General features: G+C 39.1%; 1 protein-coding gene and 1 long non-coding RNA gene across 24 annotated transcripts in view; both read right to left on the bottom strand.

Moving 5' to 3' along the window:
• The window catches only part of TTN (titin), a 270,727-nt gene that overhangs the window by 201,133 nt on the left and 44,201 nt on the right, over positions 1-25,393 (bottom strand). For 21 of the 23 annotated variants that reach the window (XM_081814067.1, XM_081814082.1, XM_081814081.1 and 18 more), the window contains exons 43-45: positions 20,794-20,982; positions 15,349-15,405; positions 345-623 (exon numbers count right to left, since the gene is read on the bottom strand). In XM_081814067.1, the coding sequence (XP_081670193.1) occupies positions 345-623; positions 15,349-15,405; positions 20,794-20,982 (525 nt within the window). Of the gene's footprint in view, positions 1-344; positions 624-1,402; positions 4,193-7,541; positions 14,257-15,348; positions 15,406-20,793; positions 20,983-25,393 lie in introns of those variants that run through there. The other 2 variants (XM_081814090.1, XM_081814089.1) reach the window with 2 other exon arrangements.
• On the bottom strand, positions 15,588-19,215 carry LOC145720513 (uncharacterized). Its single transcript, XR_014143507.1, has 2 exons — positions 18,119-19,215; positions 15,588-16,274 (listed from the first exon to the last, which is right to left on the bottom strand). It is a non-coding gene; the product is annotated as an uncharacterized LOC145720513 (long non-coding RNA).

Here is a 25,393-nt window from a genome sequence, read left to right as displayed (position 1 = left end):
TATTTCCACCAAGCTAGTCATTTTAGAGAGAGAGAGAACAAAACAAACCGAACAAAAAAAAAAAACACCCCCAAACCAAACTTTCAGGTGCCACTGCTCATTGGATTCCTTGACATTGTTTTCAAAATGATAAGTTACTTTTCTTTTTCCTTTAGCTGCTCTTAGAAATAGGACGGTAAAGAATGAGTTCTCGTCCCACACAGACGTTGCATGACCTAGCCAGCATGTTATAGCTTGGCTGTTGGTCTCTCCAGTTGGCAGGACCAGCCCATCCTGCACCTGTACGAAAAGCAAAATAGGCAACAGTGTGACACAGGGCCACCAGCTCAATGTGCGTCATTTACCTGTCACAGTTAGCCTGGCCGTACAGCTGACGCTGCCATACTCGTTGGAAGCTTTGCAGGTGTACTCGCCGCAGTCCACAACCTGGGTTCGCAGGATTTCCAGGGTGGAGACATACTTCGAAGAGCGAACAGAACACTTGTCACTTTCGTAAATTTCTCGGCCAGCTTTAAACCACTGGAACCGGACACTGGGGGCACTTTGGACCTCGCAGGTGAATTTGGCTAGGTGGCCCAGAGCTACTTCCAGGGGCTCGATTCTCCTTTTGATCACTGGGGCAGCTGCAAAGGGAAACAGAGGCCATTAGCATGCCTCCTTCTCAGGCAGACCACATTTTTCTTTTTCTTCTCACTTTTGTTGCTGTTAATGAAGTAAAACAGTTGAAATTGGTGAGATGGATTGCAGCAGTTGAAGACAAGTGACTGGAAAATGAGAACAATCACTGAAGGTAAAAGAAGACAACAAGTAGCTTTTAACATACTCAATCGTTACTTTGCCGTGGATTGTGAAAAACATGATTAAAATGTGATGCTATGGGCTCACATGCATAACAACATGATACATTCTTTAAATATACCATGCTAAGAACACTGTGAACAGCATTTAAAAAAAGTGATACACTAAATACAGTGATGAAGTGAAACAACATCAAAAAAGAAATACAAATAAGAAACACAAATGGACAATTAATCATGGTTATTCTGAATTTAGGGATGAGACTGGCAATTTCAGACAGCGAGGCGTTCACTGACAGCTTTTATTATATATTGAAGTATTTTCAAGTAAATATAAACTAAAAAACATACTGGTATTATGGAACATATGAAAATAACATCTTATTTTAAAAATAAGTAGTAACATAGATAGGATAATGTACTACCCCGTAAGGCAGTAAGGAAAAAGGAGAACTAATAACCATGATTATGTCTGTGCTTTCGTTCTTACTCTACACAAATCACATTGTGGCAGAGGCAGGTAAGTGAACACTCAGTGATGGAAACTAAATCATTACAATCCAGTGCACGTTAGAGCTTGAGCCCCCTCCTCCTTAAAATCCAACCTCTTTTGACTACAGTGAGTTTGGCCGAAGTTGCTGCGTTTCCCTTGCCGTTCAAGGCCTCACAGGTATATGCTCCCTGATGTTCTTCTGTATTTACTTTGTTGATTATTAGCATATATGTATTTTGGTCTTGTAAACACTTGACCTTTTCATCTGAATGCACCAGTTTGCTCTCAAAATACCAATTCACCTCTTTGGCATTTGTTATGGATGACGTGAGGTTTACAATATCGCCTTCCTCCACAGTCATGTCACCCAAGGGTGTGTGTATGACAGGACCGTCCTCTTCGACTAAGCTACCCTCAGCTTCCTGTAGCTCTCCTAGGCCAACCTCCCCGGTACCACTTCCAGAGGACTTTTCTCTTTCCTCTGACGGCTTTGGGGTCTCCTCCTGTTTTTCATCAGGCCTAGCAGCCGGAGCAACGCCATCAGGGACAGGTGCGGTATCCGCAACTTTGACGTGACTTTCCACATGAAAATAGCTGACCTCTTCCGCAGAGACAAGATGTTTAGATTCGACTTCTAGTTCCCAGACTGCTTCAACCTTCTGTGAATCTGAAAAAGGACCCGTCTCTTCCTGCAAGCCTGCTTTGGCTCCTTTCTGGGTTCTGGGATCCTCAGCTGTCAAGATGTGTATTTCCTCACATATGATAGAGCACAAAGCATCCTTAAGTTCAGTTTTCAAGTTAGCCATTTGAGGATCAATGCCTTCAATAACAATGGTTAATTCTTCCGTTAGAGTCTTCCCCGAGGTAATGAGGTAGGTACACAGAATGCGTTTGGGTTCTTGGGTGAAATTTATGGCCTTCACCGCCACCTTTTCAATGTTCCTTAACCATTCAGAGAAAAGACTTGGTTGCTCACTGGCCACTGCTGCTCGCAAAGCCCTGCGGATCTGAGTTTTGAGGTTTAATCGTTGTTCTTCCGGAATTCCAGGGAGCAAACTCTCTTTAGAAAGAGTGTCACTCGCGTGCACCTCTTGCACGCCATTTATCATCATGGGCTCTTTTTTATACTCACTGGTTTGGTTCAGGGGCACGGCCAAGTTGTCAGAACGCTCCTCCTTGAGCAGTACCTGCTTTTCCTCACACGCTAGTGAAAACCTTAAGGACCTGCCTTCCTCAGTCCTGGCTGCAAAATCTTGCGCTGCACTTTCCAGTTGATCTGCACTTTCCATCAAAATTTCATCTTCTGTGCATGTGTGTTCTGAAGGGACCCGGGTCTCCCAGTTGACCTCAGAGGTTATGACATCAGAACCCTTAAAACTTTCCATGCTTCCCTCAGCTAAGCTCTGATTCAGGGTGAGAGCTCTCTGTGCCTCTTGCTTTGGAAGGGTCACTCTTTGCTCTTTGTCCATTGCACACGCTGTCCTTTCTTTTGGTGCCAGCCCTTCCTCAGCCACAGAGGTTGGATATGAATGGGCCGGAGCTTCTTCTACTGCAGGCTGTGGATAACTCCCTTCAGGTTCAGTGAGTAAAATTTGCAGAGGCTCCACCGTCAGTGAACTAATTTCTTCTACAGACATGGCACTTGGGAAGATTTTTTCGGTATCTGATAGGACCACCTGTGACTCAGGCTCTTGAAGCCTTAGGACATCTTCTTTTGGGAGGGTTTTCTGGGACTGGACAACCTGCAGCTGTAAATTGGGAGATGGCTCCTTGATAGGCTGAACATGAATAGTGCCGTTGATGGAAAGAAGTGCCCTGGTGCTTTCTGGATCAGGTACGTTCTGCTCCAACATGACTGTGGATTGCAACTGCCCAGCCACTAAAGTAACCTGACTACTCAGTTCACTGGTTTTAACAAGATGCTCATAAGAAAGCTGCTGGGTTTCTTCTGCAATGGAAGCAGGCTTCAAAATGGTGTCGTTTACAAAAGCTGCAATTTCCTGCTCTGAATCAAATGCGTCAACTGCAGGACCCTTTAATGACATCTGTGGAAAATCTTTAGTAGCCTCCGGTGTGGGCTCTGCTTTGCTCGGAGCATCAGTCATGTCTGTGTCTTCCAGAAGCCCAAGCAGCTCTGCGGTGCAGGTGGACTCACCCCACATATTCTCTGCTTTACAGACATAGAGGCCACTGTCTTTCCTCTGAGGGTCATTGACAATGAATGTTCCAGAACCATCAGGATTATGAATGAGGGTGTAATAAACATTGGTGCAAAGCTTCTTGTTTTCTTTGAACCAAGAAACAGTGGGTGCAGGCTCTCCAAGAACCCTGTACTCAAAGACAGCAGGGAGTCCCCGAGCACGGTGAATTGGTGTGAACTCCTTAAGGAAGTAAGGAGGACAAGGACCTTTAAACTTTTCCAGAATTTCTTCCACCGGCTCTGGTTCTGTCTCTTTGTGCCCCTCTCCTTCGGAACTTATTTTTAGATAGGCGCTGCATACTGTCTGTCCGTATTCATTGCTGGCAATACAAGTATACTCCCCCTCATCCTCAAATTTGGTGAACAGAATGATCAAACTATGATCATTGCCGTCAAAAACAAATTTGTAGTCGGCAGAAGGGGTTAACGTTACTCCATTAAAGAACCACTGAATTTTAGGCTTGGGAATGCCAGTGACAGTGACAGACAGTTTAGCCACATCCCCTATGCTTATTTCAGCATTTGACACTTCTTTGATGAAAACTGGAGCATGGCTTTCTTTTTTGGAATCGAATATAGTTGAACGAATTGGAGGTTCAGACAAAAGGTCAAGTGTTTCATTTCTAACTTCAGATAACTGAAGGCCAGAGCTATAGGCTTGGAATCCTTCTTCCTCAGCAGACAGAAGAGAAATAGAAAACTCTGTATGGGTAAAAGTGATTAGTATTTTACCATTAGTTTTATTTAACAACAACAAAAAAGTAGAAGTCAAAAAATTATGCACCAACTGATGGCCTTCCTCTGCTTTGTTCCTGGAGTCATTAGATTATCTTTGAGATTTATAAGAAAGGACATTTCTAAATTTTTAATCTTAGCTCATTATATCACGTACTATAAATATTATACTCATGCAAATCCATACCATTTGTATTAGAGTTTATAAATCTTAAAGCTGTTCTATGAGTTTTTCTCTGTGATATAATCCCAATTATAAAAAGTTTAAAAAACTGTTGCCTATATATTTACAATAGAAGAATCCAGGATTATTCAATCAATTTCTAAAAAGATCCAGAATTTTTATTTATGTTTAGAATTTTCTTGAGTTAAGAATGATAGCCATTGTCAAACTGAAGACTGATTATTTCTAAAATAAAACACTTATGTTTCAGTTACTGCTTATAAACTAAGCTATTATTAAAAAGAGGCTATAGGAAATACTTAATTTGAATTTGTAAGAGAACCACCATTTTTACTTACTAGAAATTCGGGCCTCCGTTGGCCGTGTAAATTGCCATATTATTTCAACAAAGCTTTTATAACAAGGCTTTTGTTAAGTCAAGAAAATGGGAAAATCAGGAATGAAAGAAAATAACTCCAACATTAAAAACTGGATTGTACTTTATTGTGTGAGAAATACCTATACAACATTATTGAACAAAAAACTGAAAGAGTGAATAACAGATATTCTTTACATAGTATCATGGATGACAGGCATAATTTGATTAAGAAGGAATTAGGCTTTTCATTAAATCTGGTAGGAATGTAGAATAGCTCTGTTAGTAATAGTTTTATTACCTTCCCCCAAAGCAGAATTATTATTTTATTAATTCACTCCCCTTGCATCACATGGAATAGTCATGCCTTAATTCCTCTCTGTTCTGGCATAGAAACATTAGAAGGCACAACTCTAGTGTCTATTGGCTATAAATTTACTGGCAAAATTTATCGATGGCATGTAGAATACATACTCAGTTATTTATTATTTCAATTAGTAAGTCACAAAACCATTGACTAATTTCACATACTCATGGTGACCACTTAACTTTACATTTATTACTCATGTCCCTTCACTTGAGCTCCCAAAATATCTGTAAAGGGAATGAATGTGAATATTTAAAATACCCCAACTCACTAATATGTTGAAATATTTTCAGTTGTTTTTCCTTACTTCTAACATGGTATATTGACCATAAAAAATGCAGTAAATAAAATTCAAATGTGCTGAAACATGAAAGGTATAGTTAAAAGTACATGTAGTAGGAGCAGCTCATAATTATGTCTAAACTCTACTACATATAATACAATGAATTCTTTATCCAGCATCAGAGAAATTAATATTTCAGGCTTTTAAGTTATGTGCCATTGAATCAGAAAAAAAATCCATTTAATTATCTACAACAATAAGTAAGCCAAGTAAGTTAGACAAGGCTTATTTTTCTTTCTTCAGTCATTTGTTATCCTGAATATCCTCAATTCAATGCATTTGAGAATAAAAGAATTCTAATGAGCAAAATCAAACTCTTCCTTCCTGCAAATTCAATAAGGCATTATAATGTTTTTTCCCTTCTTCCTTCCTTCCCTCTTTTCCTCCTTCCTTCCTTCTTTCCTGAAACAGGTTTTGAGCTGTCACTGCACCAGCCATTGTCCTTTTTGTCATGACCTGAATTTCTAATTTATTGAAACATCCATTTGGTAACTAGGAGTAGAGTAAATCCCTAAGTCCCTAAACCATAGAATTAGTTTTATTCCAGAGATTTATGATGTGATATATTACATTATATCTATACTTATTATCACAGATACAGTGGTCTCACTGGTTGAAACAGAAATGATTGTTCCACAATAGTTATATCTATCTGGATGAGTTATGGTGACTCAAAACAGGTAAAACACATGTTTTAGGGGGGTAGGGTGGGGAGGGGTGTAAGCCTGACTGCTCTGTCTGTATTCTGCACATTCTCAATTGCTCCTTGAATTTGGAAGGCTTTAAGGGAATTCTACTGTGGGAATAAAAAATTGATAGATGAAAGAAACAAACATAATTGAATATATGAATTCTTTTGAAAATTAAATTTAAATTGCTTAACTTTTTAGAATTAAAAACAATATGTTTAATATGATCATGATACATAAAAGTTGTTCAATGTAGGGGACAAATCCAGCTGTTAGGTAACAGTGAGTAATTCAGAGTTGGAGGGAGTAAAGATTCATAACTTCATTACTATATTCTATTATTTTCTCATCATTTGTTGCAAAACAAATTTATCCTAAATTATATTAAGAAAAGTTACCACTGGGATGACACAGAATCACGGAGTTGAACAATCACCTCTGAGGTCTTTTGGTCCAACTCCTCATTTTCAGATAAGAAAACTGAATGGTCTTATATTTATTACATCTTATGTGAGAAGATTCAGGTTCACAGTGATACATAGGTACACTGTCAAGAATTTTGTGAATTCATTATAATTTTGAAAAACAAAGTCACTTTAGAGACATATATATCTTAAACTTGAATGCTTTTTAATTTCTAGTTAGTTTTAAAATTTTCTAGTTGGTTTAAAAATGACAGGAAAGCTTATTACCTTGTTATTTGCATATAATCTGAAATACAAATTACCATATTGCTCGATACTAAAAATGCCCCATCTTCTATCTTCTAATGTTAAAGATTCTGAAATTGGACTACAGTTTAAAATCTCTATATAAATGTAATATAGTAGTTTCCCTTCTCCGCCAGGCCAGTATCAAGTGAATGCTGCATTTACCACCTGATGGTATTTTAAAAATTGAGAAAATGGGGTATTCCCAAAACTGGAAAGATCTTTCTTTGCATATCTTGCAAATGTACAAATGTCTAGATGAACTCCACCCAAAAAGAATGTACCATTGGTCCCTTCAAAATCAGGAGTTAAATATTAATAATGAAAATAATTTTAAAAGAGCCGAACAAATATACTAAGGTTGCAATGTAAAACAGATTATAGAACTAGTTATCAATTGCGAGAAGCTGGTTTCTGTTGTTTGTTATATCTATTCTAAATCCAAGTCAGTAAGCCTGGATTTGGATACAAAAGGGTTACAACTTCAAAAATGACTTCTACTCAGAGCAGAGAGGAGATTTACCTTACCAATTTGTCTGCATGGTCATCTGACCCGGTCTTCCATCTTATGTTTTACTTTACGTAAATAGTTTATCTGCTAAAAGAGAACGCATTCTACCGAAACTCTTTTTGGAGGAGGCACGAGGGTAAAGCAGTGGTACAAACAGTTAGGTAGCCACGGAGATATTTAATCGTGCTTGATGATTCACAGCAGAGTTGACACAGTCATAGTTCCGTAGTTGAGATCACAGAATATTTACATGTGCTACAAATATGAGATTTCTACAGAGAGAAACTGTTTTCCCAGGGGTTTTCAATGTATCAAATTCAGACCGAGTAGACATATTTGGAAATTGATTGGATCTTTATAATTTGGAAAATATGGAAGCACTCAAATCAATTTAATCATTACGGAGGCACTGAAACTTTGCACAAGAAACTAAGTTAGGGTGAGGGCTGCACAGGACTCTGCCATTCCTGACTTGTTCATAGCCACACACCTGTACTCACCTTCGTCATCTTTTCCTAAGCTCGTTATGAATAGGTTGTGGAACCCTGTGCTACTTTCCTCAGCACAGAACCGTGTACCTTGCACCAATCTCCCATCTTTGTACCAGTAAACTGTGGGTCGTGGAGAGCCACGAACTAAACACTGGAAATACGCTGCTGTGCCTAAAGGTGCGTAACAGTCAGAAATACCCTTGATAAACCTGGGAGGCCCTTCCACCACTTGAAATTCAAAAAAGCTGCCTGAATATTTGCTCTTTAGGACTAACTCTTCCTTCAAGCTGCTTAAAGTCACTTTGCTTTTCTTTGTTGTCATAGCAAACATTTCGGAATCTCCCATGGTGAGAAATCCCCGGCAGATAGCCTCTCCTACACAATTCATAGCTCTGCACCTATATGTGGCACTGTCAGACGGACAGACATTTCGAATTTTAAGGGTGTGACTTCCATTCTCCTCACTGATCACATATTTGATGTTATCTGGTTCAATACACATATATTCTTTATACCATTTAACTTCTGGGCTAGGGATGCCTATGACTGAACATTTGAACACAGCGTCTGAGTTTTCTGGAATTTTAAAATCACAAATAGGCATTATAAATCGAGGAGGCATTTCAAATACTTCTAAATCAATTTTTAAATCTTTGTCTTCTTCCTCCCTTGAGGCCATATTTGGATCTGCTAAATTCAGTGGTAGAACATCCAGACTCACAATCATGCTTTTATGATCAGGAGTAAATTCAGGAACTGTGACTATTTTCACTTGCTTCTCAAATTCTTCAACATCTTTTTCACTTAATTCAACTTCCAGGACAATTTCTTGAGGAGAAGGAGTTCTTGATGATGTTGTGTTTTCCAAATCAAACTCCATGACATGCTGATGTGTTACTGGAGGTGGGAGGGCCACTGCTCTTTCTTTTTGGAGTACTATGTCTACTTTTGCAAAGCTCTTTGCTTCCCCTACAATGTTTACGGCATGGCACATGTACTCTCCCCCCTCTCCTTTTCGAATGTTAGAAATTTCCAAAGAACACACATTACCCACCCTTTCTATTTTGATTCTTTCATCTGGCTCTAGCAAAGATTTATTTCGATACCATTTCACACCAGGAACTGGAATGCCCTCAACTTCAACAATGAAGCCTAATGTTGTGTTTTCATATACATTCCTTTTGGTCAGAGGTTCAATGAAAGATGGCGGCATTTCATTGTCTTTTGGTTCAATGGCTTCATTGGGTGTGCCAAATGAATCGGAACGCCATAGTTCATTAGCTGAACTTCTCTCTCCTGTAGGTGTATGGAAATGTTCATTGGGTGTACTGTCCTCCCTTTCTATTTTTGATGGGTACCTTTTTAAGTTTCCAGGGGGATTTGGTCCTCCAGTAGGAATAGAATATCTTTCAACTGTTTCTCCTCCTAAGGGTGTAGAATATCTCTCTATTGTCTCCCCTGGGGGTGTAGAATATCTTTCCTGTGCCTCTCCTGGCGGTGTAGAGTATCTCTCTAGAGCCTCCCCTGGGGGTGTGGAATATCTCTCCAGTGTCTCCCCTGGGGGTGTGGAATATCTCTCCAGTGCCTCTCCTGGAGGTGTGGAATATCTCTCTGCTACCTCGCCTTCAGAAGGCGTGGAGTACCTTTCGGCAGCTTCCTCTAAAAGTGTAGTTCTTTCCACAGTCTCACCTCCCGAATTTGTTGCGGATTGCTTAGTTGTATCTGAAGGAGTAAAATATAAATCAGGAGACTTTGGAGTTTCAAAATGTTCAACAGATGATGGTGGGGTATAAAACTGATCTAACTCTGAGATTTCTTCACTGCTTGTACTTCCCACATCAATTGAAATATCAGATTCAGGGGAAAATGGGCGACATAACGATTCCTGTTGTTGGTTGTAGTATTCATACACAGTGTTGAAAGTTACTTCTTCAACCTCCATTGACGTGATTGATTCACTCTGGAGAAGATTTGCCTTGTGTTTGGTGTCTTTAGTTTGAGGAATTTCATGCTTTCCAGCAGCAAGTAAATACTGTATTAGGGAGGTCTCAGAGTCCATTACTTCTGTTGCATGTGCGTCATCTGATTTAGGAAGATTTTCAGAAAAACAAGTTTCTATCTTTTCTTCTTCAGTAGTGGAGAGAGAAGTTTCATTCTGAACCTGAACTTCTTCATAACATTTTTCTTTTCCAAAGGCATCGATTTTTTCCCTTATTTGTTTATGTGGATTCTGCTGGTCTTCAGTCGTCAAGAATGGAAAGCGCTTGCTCAAGGACACTTTTTTGTGGCATGTGGCTGCCTCGTGAACATCACCTCTGTCGTCTCCCAAAATTCCAGTGACATATCCCTGTGTCCTTCCATCCTGCATCTGAAATAATGCCGACTCTGGTTCCAAAGTGTGTTCTTCTTCTTTTTCACAGGCCTCTAAAAGCTTTTCCTCGCTTGCTGCTTTTTTCAAATGTGGAATGAAACTTCTATCTCCATTTTCTAGAGAACTTTTTTCCTCAGAAATATCAGTTTCTCCTACATCAGCAGATGAGGTTTGAAGTAGGGCACATGATTCATCATGGGTTTCTTTGGAAAAGGATTTAAGAGAAATACTGGGATTTAAAATTTCTAAATTATGTTCCTGTATATGTTTTTCCAAAGACAGGATATTTTCATCAAAATGACTTTTCTCCAACACAGTCCTATTTGAAAACTCCTGACAGGAAGACATTTCTGGACTGGTAAATATGTTATTTAGCACACTCTTAGAGGTATTTTGTGTCTCAGATTGTAATGTTTCAGTGCCAGCAATTTCTTCTTTATAAGGTGTTTCCTGTTGCCAAGTTTCTGGCTCTTGGAATTCCTTAGCTGGATCTCCTATATGAGAATACATTTGTTTTAGATCAAATACAATGCTCTCAGCAACAGCTATTTCAGAAGCAGGATGTTGGATTTTAAAATAAGCTTCTTCTGGTTGACCACCATCTAATGCTTGGACTTTTAGATCTGCATTTTCTATTTGAGAGTGGGACTGCTTTAAGTCAAATGTAATAGGTGCTTCATGTTCCGCCCTTCCAGAAATTACAGATTGATCTCTAAGACCTATTTCTTTCTGTTGTTCCCTCTCTTGTACTTCAAATTCTTTATGAGTTTGAGAAGAAAGCAGCTTTAAATTCATTACAATGTCAGATGAATCTGGTTCAGTATCTGGAGACATTATCTCTGCCTGATACATATTTGCATTTAGGTTACTTGATCTTGATTCTCTTTGCTTTAATGGTAAGTCTCTGTCACCAAGCTCCCTCTGAGGAGGATTGACAAATGATTTCCTGGTAAGTATTTTTTCTAGAACTCCTTTTTCTACATGTTGTAACTTTCCAAATGCAATGATTCTATGCTTCACATTTTTCCTTGGGTAGTGTCTCTCTTCAAGGGGTTCTTCATATATGAGGATAGATGAATCTTTTGGATTGTAACTATCAGAAGTTCCCTCAGACTGGATATTTGGTAAATAGTCACTTTGGGCGTATTCTTGCACATTTTCCCTTTCTGCATCACCAACTTTTCTGAAATCATTTTTTACCTCTTTCCTAATTCTTTTAACTTCACTGAGATCATCAACAAATGGATAAACAGTACCCTCTGCTTGGCACAGCTTTGAGTTTTCATTTACGTGTCCCTCTTTCCCTTCACCCTGACACTGTATGAGTTTGGCTGTGACAGGCTTGTTGATTTTTATGGCTTTAGAAGCACCCTGCATAAATCTGGGTAATTTTTCTCCAGAATATGTGCAACGAACCTGATCTTTCTGATCTATCTGTTCAATTGTCTCAAGGCTTTGAAAATGTTCCCTTACGGAATGCTCTTTTATATTGGATTGGGGAGTAAAAGGACCAGGTGGATAATCATAAAAATGTGCCCTTACAGATTCTCCCTGAATTTGTTGATCTCTGGAATATTTTGCATAAATTCCACAAGTATTTTCTAATTGACTAGACTCCCTGTAAGTGACCGGTTCCACTGTCAGATCTGAAACACTCTCAACTGTTCCTGAATTGTTTTCAGCAACACATTTATATTTTCCAGAATCTTGAGAATTGATATCATTAATATATAATCTGTAGCTAAAATTAACTTCTTCAAACTGAAACTTCTGGTTCTGCTTTAATAGGAGCCCATTTTGAAACCACGTCACGACTGGTTTAGGCTCACCAGACAATAAACATTCAAATACTATGGAATCCCCTTCTCTACACCTGGTATGCTTTGGCATTTCCTGTAACATTTTTGGTGGCTCATTAGTAATATCTGACGAAAATATAAATTTGTGTTTTGGTGACTGAGGAGCCTCATCCTGAGGTGTTGCTTTAGGTTCCAACTCCTCAAAGTGAAACAGTTCCCTTGACTCTTTATCCTGTTCTGGGGTAGGAGTAGCTACTGTTACCTGAATTTCTACAGGAAAGCAGAGCAATTCTGTGTCTGCAGAGGGAGGAACTGGGAAGTTCGTCTGGAGATGTTTTTGGCCCTTTTGTCTCCAAGACGGCTGAATGCCTTTTGTTTGGTCAAACACCAATGCCAGCTCCTCTTCCTCATCAGTGTATTCGCGCAACACCGGGAGTGTATGTGTGTCAACACCGCACCCTGGCTTTACCTTCACTTTAAGTATACCAGTTGTTTTTACTGTCCCATATTGGTTAAACAGCACACAGGTAACAGAACCTTCATTTTGAGGAAGGACAGAAGAAAAAGTTAATATTGAATAGTTTTCCAAGGTATGAGTGATAAAGCCTCGGTTACGTGGGATTGGTATATTATTGTTATACCACGTCACTATGGGTGGAGGATATCCTTGAAAGTGACACACAAATTTACAACTGTCACCTTCATAGACTTCTTGAGATTCAATTTCGTGAAGAAATGAAGGTGGGCAATGTTGTGGAAGCTTTTGGAAGGAACTTTCCATAAATCTTGTGGTCTTTCCTTCTTGCTTGGTTTCAAATTCATCAGCTTCTATGAAAGTAGAGTGCTGTAATTCTCTCAAATCATCTTTTCTTATTCTCTCACTATCTAGTTCTGTATTTTCTTCAATATTTATAACTGCATCAAAAGCTTCACTGGCATGTGGAATAATAACTTGGGACACCTCTTCAGGAGTCTCATATATTTCCTCGTTCTCATTTATAACAGTGATGTATCTAGAGGACTCTCTAATTTCAGTTTTGGTCATAATTTCTTCAAGTTGTTCTCTTGCTTGGGTATCCTCGCTTACTAGAATCCCACCATATAAATGGTCTTTTTGGAGACTTTCTCTTAGAAATGCCTCTTGGCTCATTGTTATTTTAGTCTGGAGGATTTCTTCATCAGCAGTAGTTTGAAAGCTTGTGGGTGGTTCTCCAGATTCTACATTTTGATCCATTTGGTTAGGAAGGACCTGTGGATTTTGGACAATACCCTCACATGAATGACCTACCTTATCCCTATTTTCAGCTAGATCCAATACAAACCTGCCTTCTGTCTCCTCTCTAGAGAACAGAATGTCTTTATCGCTAGCTTCACTTCTCAGAGTTCTTGCGCTTATTTCAGAGGACATATCTGAAAGAGATAATTTCTTTTTCTCCATTAACATTTTTCTAGCCTCCCGCAAACGTTGCAACTTCATTTTGGTCTCCTTGTCCAGGAAGCTTTCACCTACATTAAGCCATTCCCTTATGTCAGATTTACTTTCTAAATATTCTTCATCATATGGAAAGTCAGTTTTCTTGCCTGGACTTACTGTCTTAAAGTGTATAGTTCGCATCATTCCTATTTGTTCTACATCTTGTTTTTTGTTAAAGGGAGAGCCAGTAAACCTCAGGCCAACCTTTATCCTGTCTTCTCTCCTTTCAGCTAAAGCCTCTGTATTTCCATGTGTCTGTTCTGCCCTTTTCAGAAATTCTAAACGTTTCTCATCTTGCCCTTTTTGCATAACAAGCAACGATGCTGTTGACTCAGCGGACCCTTCACTATTAGTTGCTAACAATCTGTAACTTCCAGAATCTCTGCTTTGGACGCCTTTAACCTCTAAGCTGGAAGAGTGATGATGTAAATCACTCTCAGTTTTTATAACCCGTCGAAGACCTGTTGGGATAGGCCGATTGTTATGAAACCAAGTCATTTCTGGAGTTGGACAAGCAATTAATTTACACATAAAAACAATGGGTTCCCCCTCTAAAACATATTGAAACGTAAGTTTTTGGGTAAAAGAAGGCTTGAAATATTCGGGCCAGGAGCTCGTAGATATTTGACTTGCATATCTTTTAGCAGCCACGGAGCTGTGGTCTAAGTTTTCAGAATCTGAAAAGGCATCGCGCGTATCTCTTTCAGAATGTTCAGAGTTCCCCTCGGAGAACAGTTCTGAAAAAAAAGTAAATTATAAAGCATTTTACGATTTTCCATAGTATTTGAAAAAGTTGAAAATAAATGAAATTGCAAAATAGAAAATAAAATAAAATGCATGCTACAGATTCTCACAAATCCATAAAAAAAAATTCACTCACCATATTTGTTCGAATAAACGCAACACCATGCTCTGTTTAAAAGATTCTGACACGAAAATCGTTCGTTGTCTGGTCTTTTCTTCAAACTGTTGAAATTCTTCTTGAACAAGCAAAAGTGCATTTTAAAATAACATGTTCCTGTGCATGTTTGTTTTGAGAGCAGGAAAACTTTGTTCTTTTGATGGTTAAGAGGAAAATCTTACCTGACTTGCAGAGAGTGGAATAAACGCCCTTTCTGATCCTTTTGATTGTAGATTAAATTATTATATTTTTGAGAATTAACCATTTAAAAATATCTATAAGAACTATAACCATAAATAATTAGCTAAAATAAAATGAGAAGGCGTTTATTCGAACTAATACAGCCATGAAGTCACAATGTTATGCAAAGGAAAGCAGGCAATACGGATCACGTAAGGCAGCTTATCTGCAAGCCAGTGTAAGAGACATATCAGTGTTAAAATGATGAATGTGCACGAAGTGTACACCAGAATGGGAATGTAACATTTTCACACACCCTAAATAAAGTAGCATTTCAATCATAATTCATTCATGACATTGCATTCTGAGAATGACAGCTAGGTTATTGCCCATTGTTCAATTTAATTCACTGTGATTTTGAAAACAAACTTCTACTTCTTGATTTCATGCATTAAGATGACAACTTTTTCCAGTACACGCTTTTGAAAATGGCTGCAAACATGAAGTTGAATGTGGCTGATACATTTTAAATACAAAATTTTAAGTTACCATCAAACAAATTACCGTGAAATGCATGTAACCACCAGCATATTAAATGAGGCATGCGACATAGTAATATATACTCTAAGAGATATATTTGTACATCTATGTCATTTTTCTCAATATTACTAAGAAAAAGTAGGCAGTTCAAGGATTCTATTAATCCTTCAGAATTTCTACTTAAATCTCACATCCAATAGAACAATACCTTTCATCTCCATCTCAATCTGCTCTTCAATCCTCCCGTGCAAAATGGATTCTGGGGCTAAAATGGAAAAACATATATGGAGATTTTAATGATTAATTCCATATACTTTCTGCCTCGATACGTATATTCATACAATTACAATTTTCTCTTTATTCTGGTAATGGAAAACTACATCCCCCAAATGCACCCCCCAAATCCATGCCAAACAAATCAATGAGCTGCTAAAGTACATGATAGTGTTGGCAGAAAGATTTTAAAAAACATTTTTATTTTAGGTTCTCTGTGAAATTTCCACTTTTAGTTCCATAATTCCCCATGCCTTTACATGCATTCAAAAAAACAATCCACAAACTATAGGAATATTCTTTTTTTTTTTTTTTAATGTCCTATCGACTGAACACTAAGAGACTAAGAGATGGAGTCACATTGAGAAGGAACATGCATTTTCTAACATCCCACTTTTTGCCGAGGGCTATTCTCAGATTTTCCTGCAGAATTAAGTGTTTCCTGCTAGTAAGTAGTCCTTTGATTTGAACCACCTTTAAAACTTTACACAAAGTCTGATGACATATTAAGGAGCAAAACAAAGAGCCCTCAACTCAAAATGGCTTTTATTATATAGGGAAAAGGCGCAGGCTTTAGACACAATCGTTTCTGGGGCAGCTTGCTGAGAGCAAGGTGGGTGCCCCGGTTCCCGCTCAGTCTTCCGTCCATCTGTGTGGCATCACGCGCATGTGCTGGACTCCCTGGCTTCTCCGTTCCTTGCAGGCTTTGGCACGAGGTGAATGACAAACTTGATGTTTTCTTTGATGATTCTCTCTTTACTTCGTGGCTTGTTTTAATTTGTGACTCTTTGCGTGTTTTAATATTTTTAATGTCTGAACCAAGGGCAATTTTTGTAACTGCTCTGGTTTGCGATTCTTTTGCTGGGTGAGAATAAAGTTAGGAAAAGGAATAAATCAGCTGTGTTTGTAAGAGTAAAACACATGCTGAATTTAGAGAAGATGACATGTCATTAGGATGAGAAGGAAAGCAGCATGTTAGTCCCCAAACTAATATATGATACATCTGTGCTTACTATGCACAGAACTCACAGACTTACGGGGTTTTATATTCCTACATGATCTTCATGGATAACTGTGCAGCCTAAATAAAGTTATAAGGCCAAAATACAAGAGGAACATATGAAGACTGGTCTTATGTTCCATGATTAGACAACTATGCCTGATCCTTCATTCTTCAAACACTTAAAAGTGGCTTATCTTTCAACTTTATTCTTAAGTATAAGAGAGGCAGTCTGGACTTTCCAAGAGAAAAATGCTCATGTTCCAAGAACACTTTAATAATGTAATCAATTAGAACCGAGTGAACTGGAAACCCTTTGGCAAAAATGTCCAGCTCAAATCCACTCTGGCAACATGACGATCAAGCATGTACTGTGGCCCTAGGTTCCTTAGGAAGCAAGTTGAAAGACCTACATTTCTCCTGCCTCCACAACACAGCCAACTCCCAATTATATAGCTGGAGAACCCGTCCCAGTTGTCACCCACATCACCTCCAGATAAATAGTCACTCTGTGTGATTATTGCAGTAGCCAGCAGCTATGGTGAAATTGAGGGTCAGCTCTCTGGATGGTGGAATTTTCCATTTCATTTGCATAACTAGACCTCAGTTCTTGAGATATTCCCTTTGAGGACTATGAAAATATTATCAGAAATAGCTACAGAACAAAATGTCAGATTAAGAAAAAAAAAAAAAAGATTCCTGTGGGTGAGTGAGGATTACAGATATATTAAATGATGTATGAACCTATTCCAAAATTCAGAGCCAAGATGGCGGTCACATAGCTCCGTACTATAAAATGCTCATCTCTAACATCTCAAAAATGGTATGGATGGATCAGGAAAGACCTTGAGGTCACAGGTCTCCATGGACCCCTTGGAGATGCTGAAACTTCTTCCATGGGACTCAGTGAAGATCCTTTACCCGTCGACATACAGCATGGGATTCTAGCACCTGAAGAATAACTTTCCTCTTTCATTAGTATCTAAGAGGAAGTCCATGGATAAAAGGAAGAACTTATCTCTTCCAAGACAAATTTATTCGGGACCTTCCAGACATGGGGCCAAATCGAGCACGATAACAACAAAAATAATAATCTTGCCATGAGATAATTCTATGATTCCAGGAGGATCTGAGACTGTAAAGCAATATCATCTATTGAGAAATATCTACAGACTCCTAATTTTGGTCCAGACAGAACCCTATTATTTTCAGTGCCCTATTTTGCTATTTTCATATTTCCTTAATAAGCATCTAGAACTTCCAGATCTGCAAGCAAAGGGCAGAAATGAGAAATTTTGAGCCTCCTCATATTAAAATAATTAAATTTAAACTTGGTACAGTATTAGGCACAATAATAAGTAATTAATACTTGAGGAACTCTAACATTTTGACCTTCTTCAGTATACTTCATAGATGGCTCATTTGGTAAGTACTAGAAAAAGCAGCACATATGAAATAAGCCATAACTTTCTGAAATGAGATTTGAGAGTTAAACCTCCTTGAATCTAGCTAGACTGGAAAGTTAAATGTTCGTCACACGTTTGGCCAATGACCTGGCTGCCTTTCAGAAGTCCTTTATCAACAGAGGGCTAAGTTAGGGATGTGCTAATTAACATATTCACTGATTCGATCTGCGTGGCCGAAAAGCTGCATAAAGCGATGAGGATGAAACGAAGCAAGTCATAGGTAAAAACCAAAGAAGCACCTTCTATGTTTAGGACTGCCGATGTGGTCTCCTCTCCATAGTCATCGTGTACAATGTAGCTGTACAATCCTTGGTCTACCGGCTGAACGTTATATATGATAAGAAACTAAGTATCTCCATTTTGTGACCGCTTTAGTCTTTCAGAGTCCTCTATCTTTACGCCTTCATGAGTCCAGGTTACATCAACAGAAGATTCATCTTGTAAAACACAGAGGAATTGAGCCGTGTCGCCGCACTTTACGAGAGGTCCTGAAGCGGCAGGAGAATCCGTGGGGCCTCGCCCACCGCCTCTTCGGCCCAGTTCCCAGAGAACTCAGTGTTCTCTGCACTTTGTGAAAGGGACGCGGTATGGCGCAACTCTACATTTTGAACCGATGCAGCTCTGTGGGCGGAACCTCGAGATATACTTTCAAAAACCTGTGATTCATATTCATAGGATGATCCTTGAAATGACTTAATTTCATTTGGGGATATTTTGCTCTCCTGCTTTGTGAAAGAGGAATCTGTCACTGCCTGGGACTTGGTGGACTTTCTTACATCTTTCCCAGAACTCTGCCTAGCTAGGGCTCGCACTGTATAATCAAGTGACAAGAAAAAGAAAAGAATATTAAGATCTAAGCTTTGTCACTTGGCTGGGTTAGTAACAGACAATAGCATGGAAGATGAAGATGAAAGACATCACTGTCACTTGGAAGCAGCATGCCAGATGCAGTGTGCTCTAGGATGTCACATCACACAAAAGAACGTTTATCCCCAGTGATCCAGTGATGAATGGATGAGGAAGGCTCATGCGAATGCCACAGAGTATCTGGGTCCTTCCTTCTGTTGTCACTGCAGCTAACCAGAGTGACACAGTCTCTCTTTCTCTGTCTCTTTCTTCCCCCGCCCCGGGAATATCATTTGTCCCCCTTCTTCCACATACTATATAAGCAATATATGGCAAATGGATCATTAGTGATCCAGTGATGAAACGCTGTTTAATTGAGGCCTAAAAAAATACTTACTAATGTAATGCACAGATTACATACTTCAAAGAGATTTAAACCGTATAGGTTAACCCAAAATTGAGAACTTAAGAGGACCTGCTGGGTGTTACTTTATTAGTAAATTATGGACTGACCACACTATGCAATGAGACAAACAGCAGAGACCCTCATTAGTAACAGTGGGAGTAGGAGGTATGAAGCAAATCCAAGTGTCTAAAGCAAGATGAGCTTTACCTTTTGGAGTCACTGTGAGTGCAGCTGCACAAGAGGCTTCCCCAGCACTATTGGAGGCTCTGCAGGAGTACTGCCCAGCATGCTCTGAGTAAGCATCAACTATAAACATTAAAGCCATGCCTGTGGACTCCTCAAAATGGAAAACTACATCTTTTGTTGGTAGAATTGGCTGCTGGTTATGAAACCACTGGACTTCTGGCTTGGGAATGCCAGAAACCCTTGCATGAAATCTGACTGTCTCCCCGCTGTGCACCCTGAGGCTTGACAGAGGCTGGATGAAGATGGGCTTTTGGCCAAGGGACTCCTTCTTAAATGAAACTGATGAAGAGACATGCCACTGGGAGTCTGATGTAACTTCTTCAAATTTGCTAAATCCTGAAAAGAAGCATGCCAACCTTTAATGTCTTACCCTGAATTGAAACCAGAACTCATTTGGAGTTGTCTACAGATCTGTTGCAAATTTCAATGGTGGACTAGAATCCAGTCCAATCCTAATGTCTTGTCAATGTAGGTTGGTTCCAAGTCACACATGTTCACTTCCACTTTCCAGGCAAACAAGTCAAGGCATGAATAGTCTAAGAAAGTTCACCGTATTGTTCATGAAGGCAGTAGAGAAGTACACAGTTCGGTTTAGGTATTCCTGTTTTCTGTTTTTATTTTTCTCCCCCTCTGGTTGTAAAATCACACTTTCTACGTTGTAAGTCATTTTAAATTGATTATTAAGAAAATATCTGATTATTATAGTAAGTGTTTAAAATTAAGGGAAAAACCAAAGTTGCCCTCAATCCTCAATGTACATAGTTAATAATACATAGACTAAAATAGCTCAGCAAAAATAGTCTGACTGTATAAAAATATTGTGATCTTGTTTTGAAACAAAGTGCCCTCCACTATCAAGGAAGTGTTTCTGATGGCAGTTTAAAAGCCCCAAGCATCAGAAATGCTAAACCATCTTAGGACCGGGCCTCTCAACCTTCAGGCATTCTTTGAATGACGGTGAATACACCTAGCTGGTATACAGACCTGAAATCATCCTCTGTAGCTTCTGTGAATTCAGAATTGTGTCAAGACAATGGGGGATAATAATGCTTACCTTACAGCATTTCTAAAAAAATTTTCATCCTAGCTAAATGAGAAAACAAATCTACCTATTTCTTTAGCATGTTTCTCTCCATTCTGATACATGCTGATCAGAAAGCATGAAAGCTGGTGAGGAGAGCAATACATAACAAAACATTATAAAGACAAAGCAGGGCAAAATGAGAAACGATGGTTTGTGATTCATAATGACATGGGATAAATGGAAAGTGAGAATGTAGCATATAACATGGAAACAATTAGTTGCATTAAAAGAGTGGCAGGGCCAACGATGGTTTACATGGAATCTTTAGTGACTGTTACTGACACTGTGAGAGAGCCATATTTAAATGTGGTTCTTAAGATTGTTTACTGTACCTGCCAGTCTCAAGTTGGCTGTGCTTGATACTTGACCTATAGCATTATTAGCAACAAAAGTATAAGTTCCTTCATCTTCTGGATAAGCTTCAGCAATTTCCAGTTGGTAAGTGTCTTCAAATTGAGTCATTCTAAAGAACCTAGATGGCTTGATTTTCTTGTCTTTGCTGTACCAAGACACTTTCAGATCTGCACCACAAAAGGAAAAAAAAGATACTTAAATCACAAAAAAATGGTGGATATTTTTACCTGCAAACACAATATTGATTATATTGGTGACTACATTTCATATTTATCTTCATAACATTATATTTCTCTTTTTGGGCATGCCATATCTGCTCTTACAAGATTTCTTTTCATCTTTAAAAAGAAACATGATTCTAGAAAAATCCAGCTTACAGGCTGGTTGTAATGTTTGAAATTTTACAATTTTAGTTATATTCTTTTTAACCACTTGCAGGTCATGTTGTGGAAACAGGGACAAGGTTTTGATATAGTCAGTGACCTTGAGAAAAAGATCATCCTAACGAACAGTCATCGTGATGGGTTTGATCTAGGATTGTGGTCGCCTACTGGGACAGGAAGTAAGGGAAATCTGTGCTTCTGGGGGGCAGAAAAATCAATCAGAAAGACAGCTGAGAAGATCAACATTCCTAGAAGTCTAAAACAGACACCGTATAGGCCAAAGAAAAAATTTCTATAGTTTCATTACCAATGAACAAGCACTGAAAGGTCTTAGCATAGCAAAAAATAATGTTTAAAACTGAAAGAGTCATGGAATTTGGGCATCTTAGATATATTTGGCTTTTATCAAAGTAATAATAAATAATAATAAAACTAGCTCTTTTCACATAAACAGTTGAATCATCTTATAATGGTAAAAAATAACCCCAAAAGCAAAGATAAAATAACATTATGTTGTTACAGTTTAAGGTGGAGTGAACTTGAAAAAAAAATATTATACCTCCATTGAAACAATCACCCTATAAGTCAAGAGTGGATTTAAATTTAGTCACAAGTTTTAAAAGACTTCTTGTTTTCGGAGTGTGATCACTATACCACTTCCTTATCTCAATACCACCCATAAGGGGATTCTCTAGTAGCCCATTCTGCTAGCATTTGTTTGCATTTTAGCACAAATATTGGTTTGGGAAGGTTCCCCTCCTGCCCATGATGGTAGTTGCTTATTAACTACAGGTTCTCCTTTTAAAGACACAAATCACTTCCTTAGGCAGCAAGGTAAAATAGAAAATGGAACCCTGATATCACAATTTCCCAGCTGTGTGACCTTAGACCCATCATTTAATCTCTCTGATCCAGTCTTCTCATTTGTAAAATGAGATGCATAATAATTCATGAGCTCTTCATTGCAAAAAAAAAAAAGAATTGTGTTGGGGCACCGGGGTGGCTCAGTCGTTAAGCGTCTGCCTTCGGCTCAGGTCATGATCCCGGGGTCCTGGGATCGAGCCCCGCATCGGGCTCCCTGCTCAGCGGGAAGCCTGCTTCTCCCTCTCCCGCTCCCCCTGCTTGTGTTCCCTCTCTCGCTGTGTCTCTCTCTGTCAAATAAATAAATAAAATCTTTAAAAAAAAATTGTGTGAATTAAATGACTTACACATGGGAAGGGCTTTGTAAACCACTGGCACAAGTCAGTCATTAAAGCAAGACTGTTTAACTGCCACCCCCCCCCCACCCCCAGGGATCAGCAGTGCCTTTAATAATTTGCCCCAAGACAGGGCCGTGTAATATAATAGATAACACCATCACATGGAATTTAACAATCATTCTACAACCATTTAGTTTGTCTGTTATACCTCAATGGAAATGGAACGATGAAGAGTTTGTCCACCCCTTTATGGGGTTCTCAGCATAGTCTTTCTTCCTTTGGTGAATGGAATGAAGCCCTAGGACAGGCATGCACTGCCAACAATAAATGAGCTAAAAGGTGAGCCCTCTCTCAGTAATGGACTTGGTGCTTCTGACGCTGCTACCACTATCTGTGTTGGTCACTGACCTCTTTTGGCTTCTGTGAGGCCACCCCACTCTCCTTGCTCCCCATTCCACCACTCCATTGTATTTGGTCCCTCGGTTCCTTTCATTCCACCATCTTGAATTCCCCCACAATCTACACCCTTCTTCCTCCTGACTTCCCCAGCTGAGGGCCTTGTCAGCACTTTCCAAGCCTATCAGGATGGCCTCTCCCTTGATCCTTACCAGGTCTCACCTCCTACATCTGTCCATTCCTCTTTTCACTATCACAGTATTGTTTCTGAAAAGCAAACCTGATTATGTTACCCATAGGCTTAAAAATCCTTCAGTGGCTCCTCAGTGCAAACGAGATAAAATCTAAAATCCTAAGCATAGAATACCAAACCCTTTAGGATCTGGCCCTTGCCTTCTTTTCTGGCCTTCTCCTCCACTTATTACATCACTTTCCAACCATACTCAAGCCAATTCTCATTTCCAGCACATGAAGTACTCTTGCAGGCTTTTATGACTTGTAAATGTCATTCTCTGCCTAGAAGGCCGTTGTGTTCAATGATTCTGTTGATTCTTCGATGCCCAGTCCATGCCTCTCTCTCTGACTGTCTTGCAAACAAACAGCACTGAGTACATGGGCTGTTACAGCACTTACAACCTTGCGATCTAGTTGTACACGTGCGGTCATGCGGTCGTCTGCTTGCCCACACCCTGAGCTCCACCAAGGTCCTCCCAGCTCTAGCAGCTAATGTAATAATGTTTCAATAGCAGGCACACTGACATTGGTAGAATACAACTGAAGAGATACTTAAAAGAACAATGGGCATCCATCATTGCTAGACTAATTATTTATCATTTTATGTAGCTAGCTGTTGCTCAGTAAGCCTCCAAACAACACTGATTATCTGTAGAATAAACATTAGCAAAATCTAGTTTTAGTACAAGTTTTAAAATTCTACTTTTCCAAATTGCTTTTCCACCAGTAGGTGGCACCAGAGACCTTCCACAGGCAACACTTTCTCATAAAAGCCCCACCACATTGCTCAAGGCCAACCAAGTTTCACACTTAAGTGAATGTTGAGTTCCAAAAACATGTGACTGGGGTTTCTGAAGACTCATAATTTTTTTCCAGTTTGTAGATGGCAGGGCTGAATTTAGTCTGCTAGGGTAGTACCTGGTCAGAGGAAGTTGTATAAATACTTTCAGTTGCAGGGGCATGAAAGTTTTGGTAAGCTTTGGTAAGCTTTTAAAAGGGCATTTTACTATATTTATAAACTAAAAAGCACTATATAAAGACTACTGTTTTAAGACAATCATTTATATGTATATTGATTTGAAAAATTTCCTCCAAAAATTCAATGAAAAGATAAATTATTTAGTGTGACTTCAGTGAATTTGATATTAAAATGCATTTTTCTTTACTGTGTTAGCAGAATATTATCAAATCAGTCCCTATTTCTTGATATTTAGCATTTCTCCAACTCTGTGCCTTTTTTTTTTTTTTAAAGATTTTATTTATTTATTTGACAGAGAGACACACAGAGAGAGGGAACACAAGCAGGGGGAGCGGGAGAGGGAGAAGCAGGCTTCTGGCCGAGCAGGGAGCCCGATGAGGGCCTCAATCCCAGGACCCTAGGACCATGACCTGAGCCAAAGGCAGACGCCTAATGGTTGAGCCACCCAGGTGCCCCAAACAAACTCTGTGCTTTGAAGTCACAAAGTCTATGGTGTTTGTCTATGTTGGTCACCCAATACCAGACTTTTATGTTTATATAATTCTCCTCTATGGCTATACTAAAATTAGTATACTGAGCACTAGTCACTTGCCACCCATGCCTATAGGTACTTTACACACATAATATCTTTTAATTATGCTCATAAAAATCAAATAGGTTCATTTGGTTTCTAGATCAACATTTCTATCTCAGAGGAGGAAATCATCAAGTCATAGAAAGCCAACTGAAATACTAACTTGTTTAGGAAAATGGCTCATGGCAATGCAGAGACTAAGTCATAAACTAATGGAAGAAGCATAATAACAATTTAAAAAAAAAAACCCACACTTACGAGGAATGCTGTGAGAAGCCCAAGCTCTAAGAATTTCCCTTTGGTGGTCGTACAAAAAGGCCATGCAAATGAGAGAGTGACTTTCATTTGGGATAAAGTTGATTTACCCTATCTGAGGTAAATTTACAATCATAATTGGCTTGAAATGGCTGCAAACATTTTGTCTCATTCTACTAAGACTGGACTCCTGATGTTGGTGGGGGAGGGAATATCTGGGAAGCGTGCCCTTATTAAAGAATATAAGAGCTGACTGACTGGGGCTTACTGCATGATGAACACTGTGCTAGGCGCTGGTGTGTGTGATCTAACAAGATCCTGACTCATATTAGTCATTTGACAATCATTCTTTTGTCCAATTAGCAATTACTTATTGAGTATATACTATCTACGAAGCTATTCTAGGACAAGGATACACCCTTGCTGCCAAGGATGGTACTTTCCAGTAGCTACTGCCTTTTTAGGCATGAGGTTCTAGGTACTAAGACAGAGTCCCCGCCCTCGTGAAACACATTCTAAGATTAAACGCAATACTATCCTTAACTTTACTCATGAAGC

The sequence above is a fragment of the Leptonychotes weddellii genome, chromosome 3 (assembly GCF_054177405.1).
Source record: "Leptonychotes weddellii isolate Sample4059 chromosome 3, ASM5417740v2, whole genome shotgun sequence".
NCBI lineage: Eukaryota > Metazoa > Chordata > Mammalia > Carnivora > Phocidae > Leptonychotes > Leptonychotes weddellii.
This window is presented reverse-complemented; position numbering and strand designations above follow the sequence as displayed.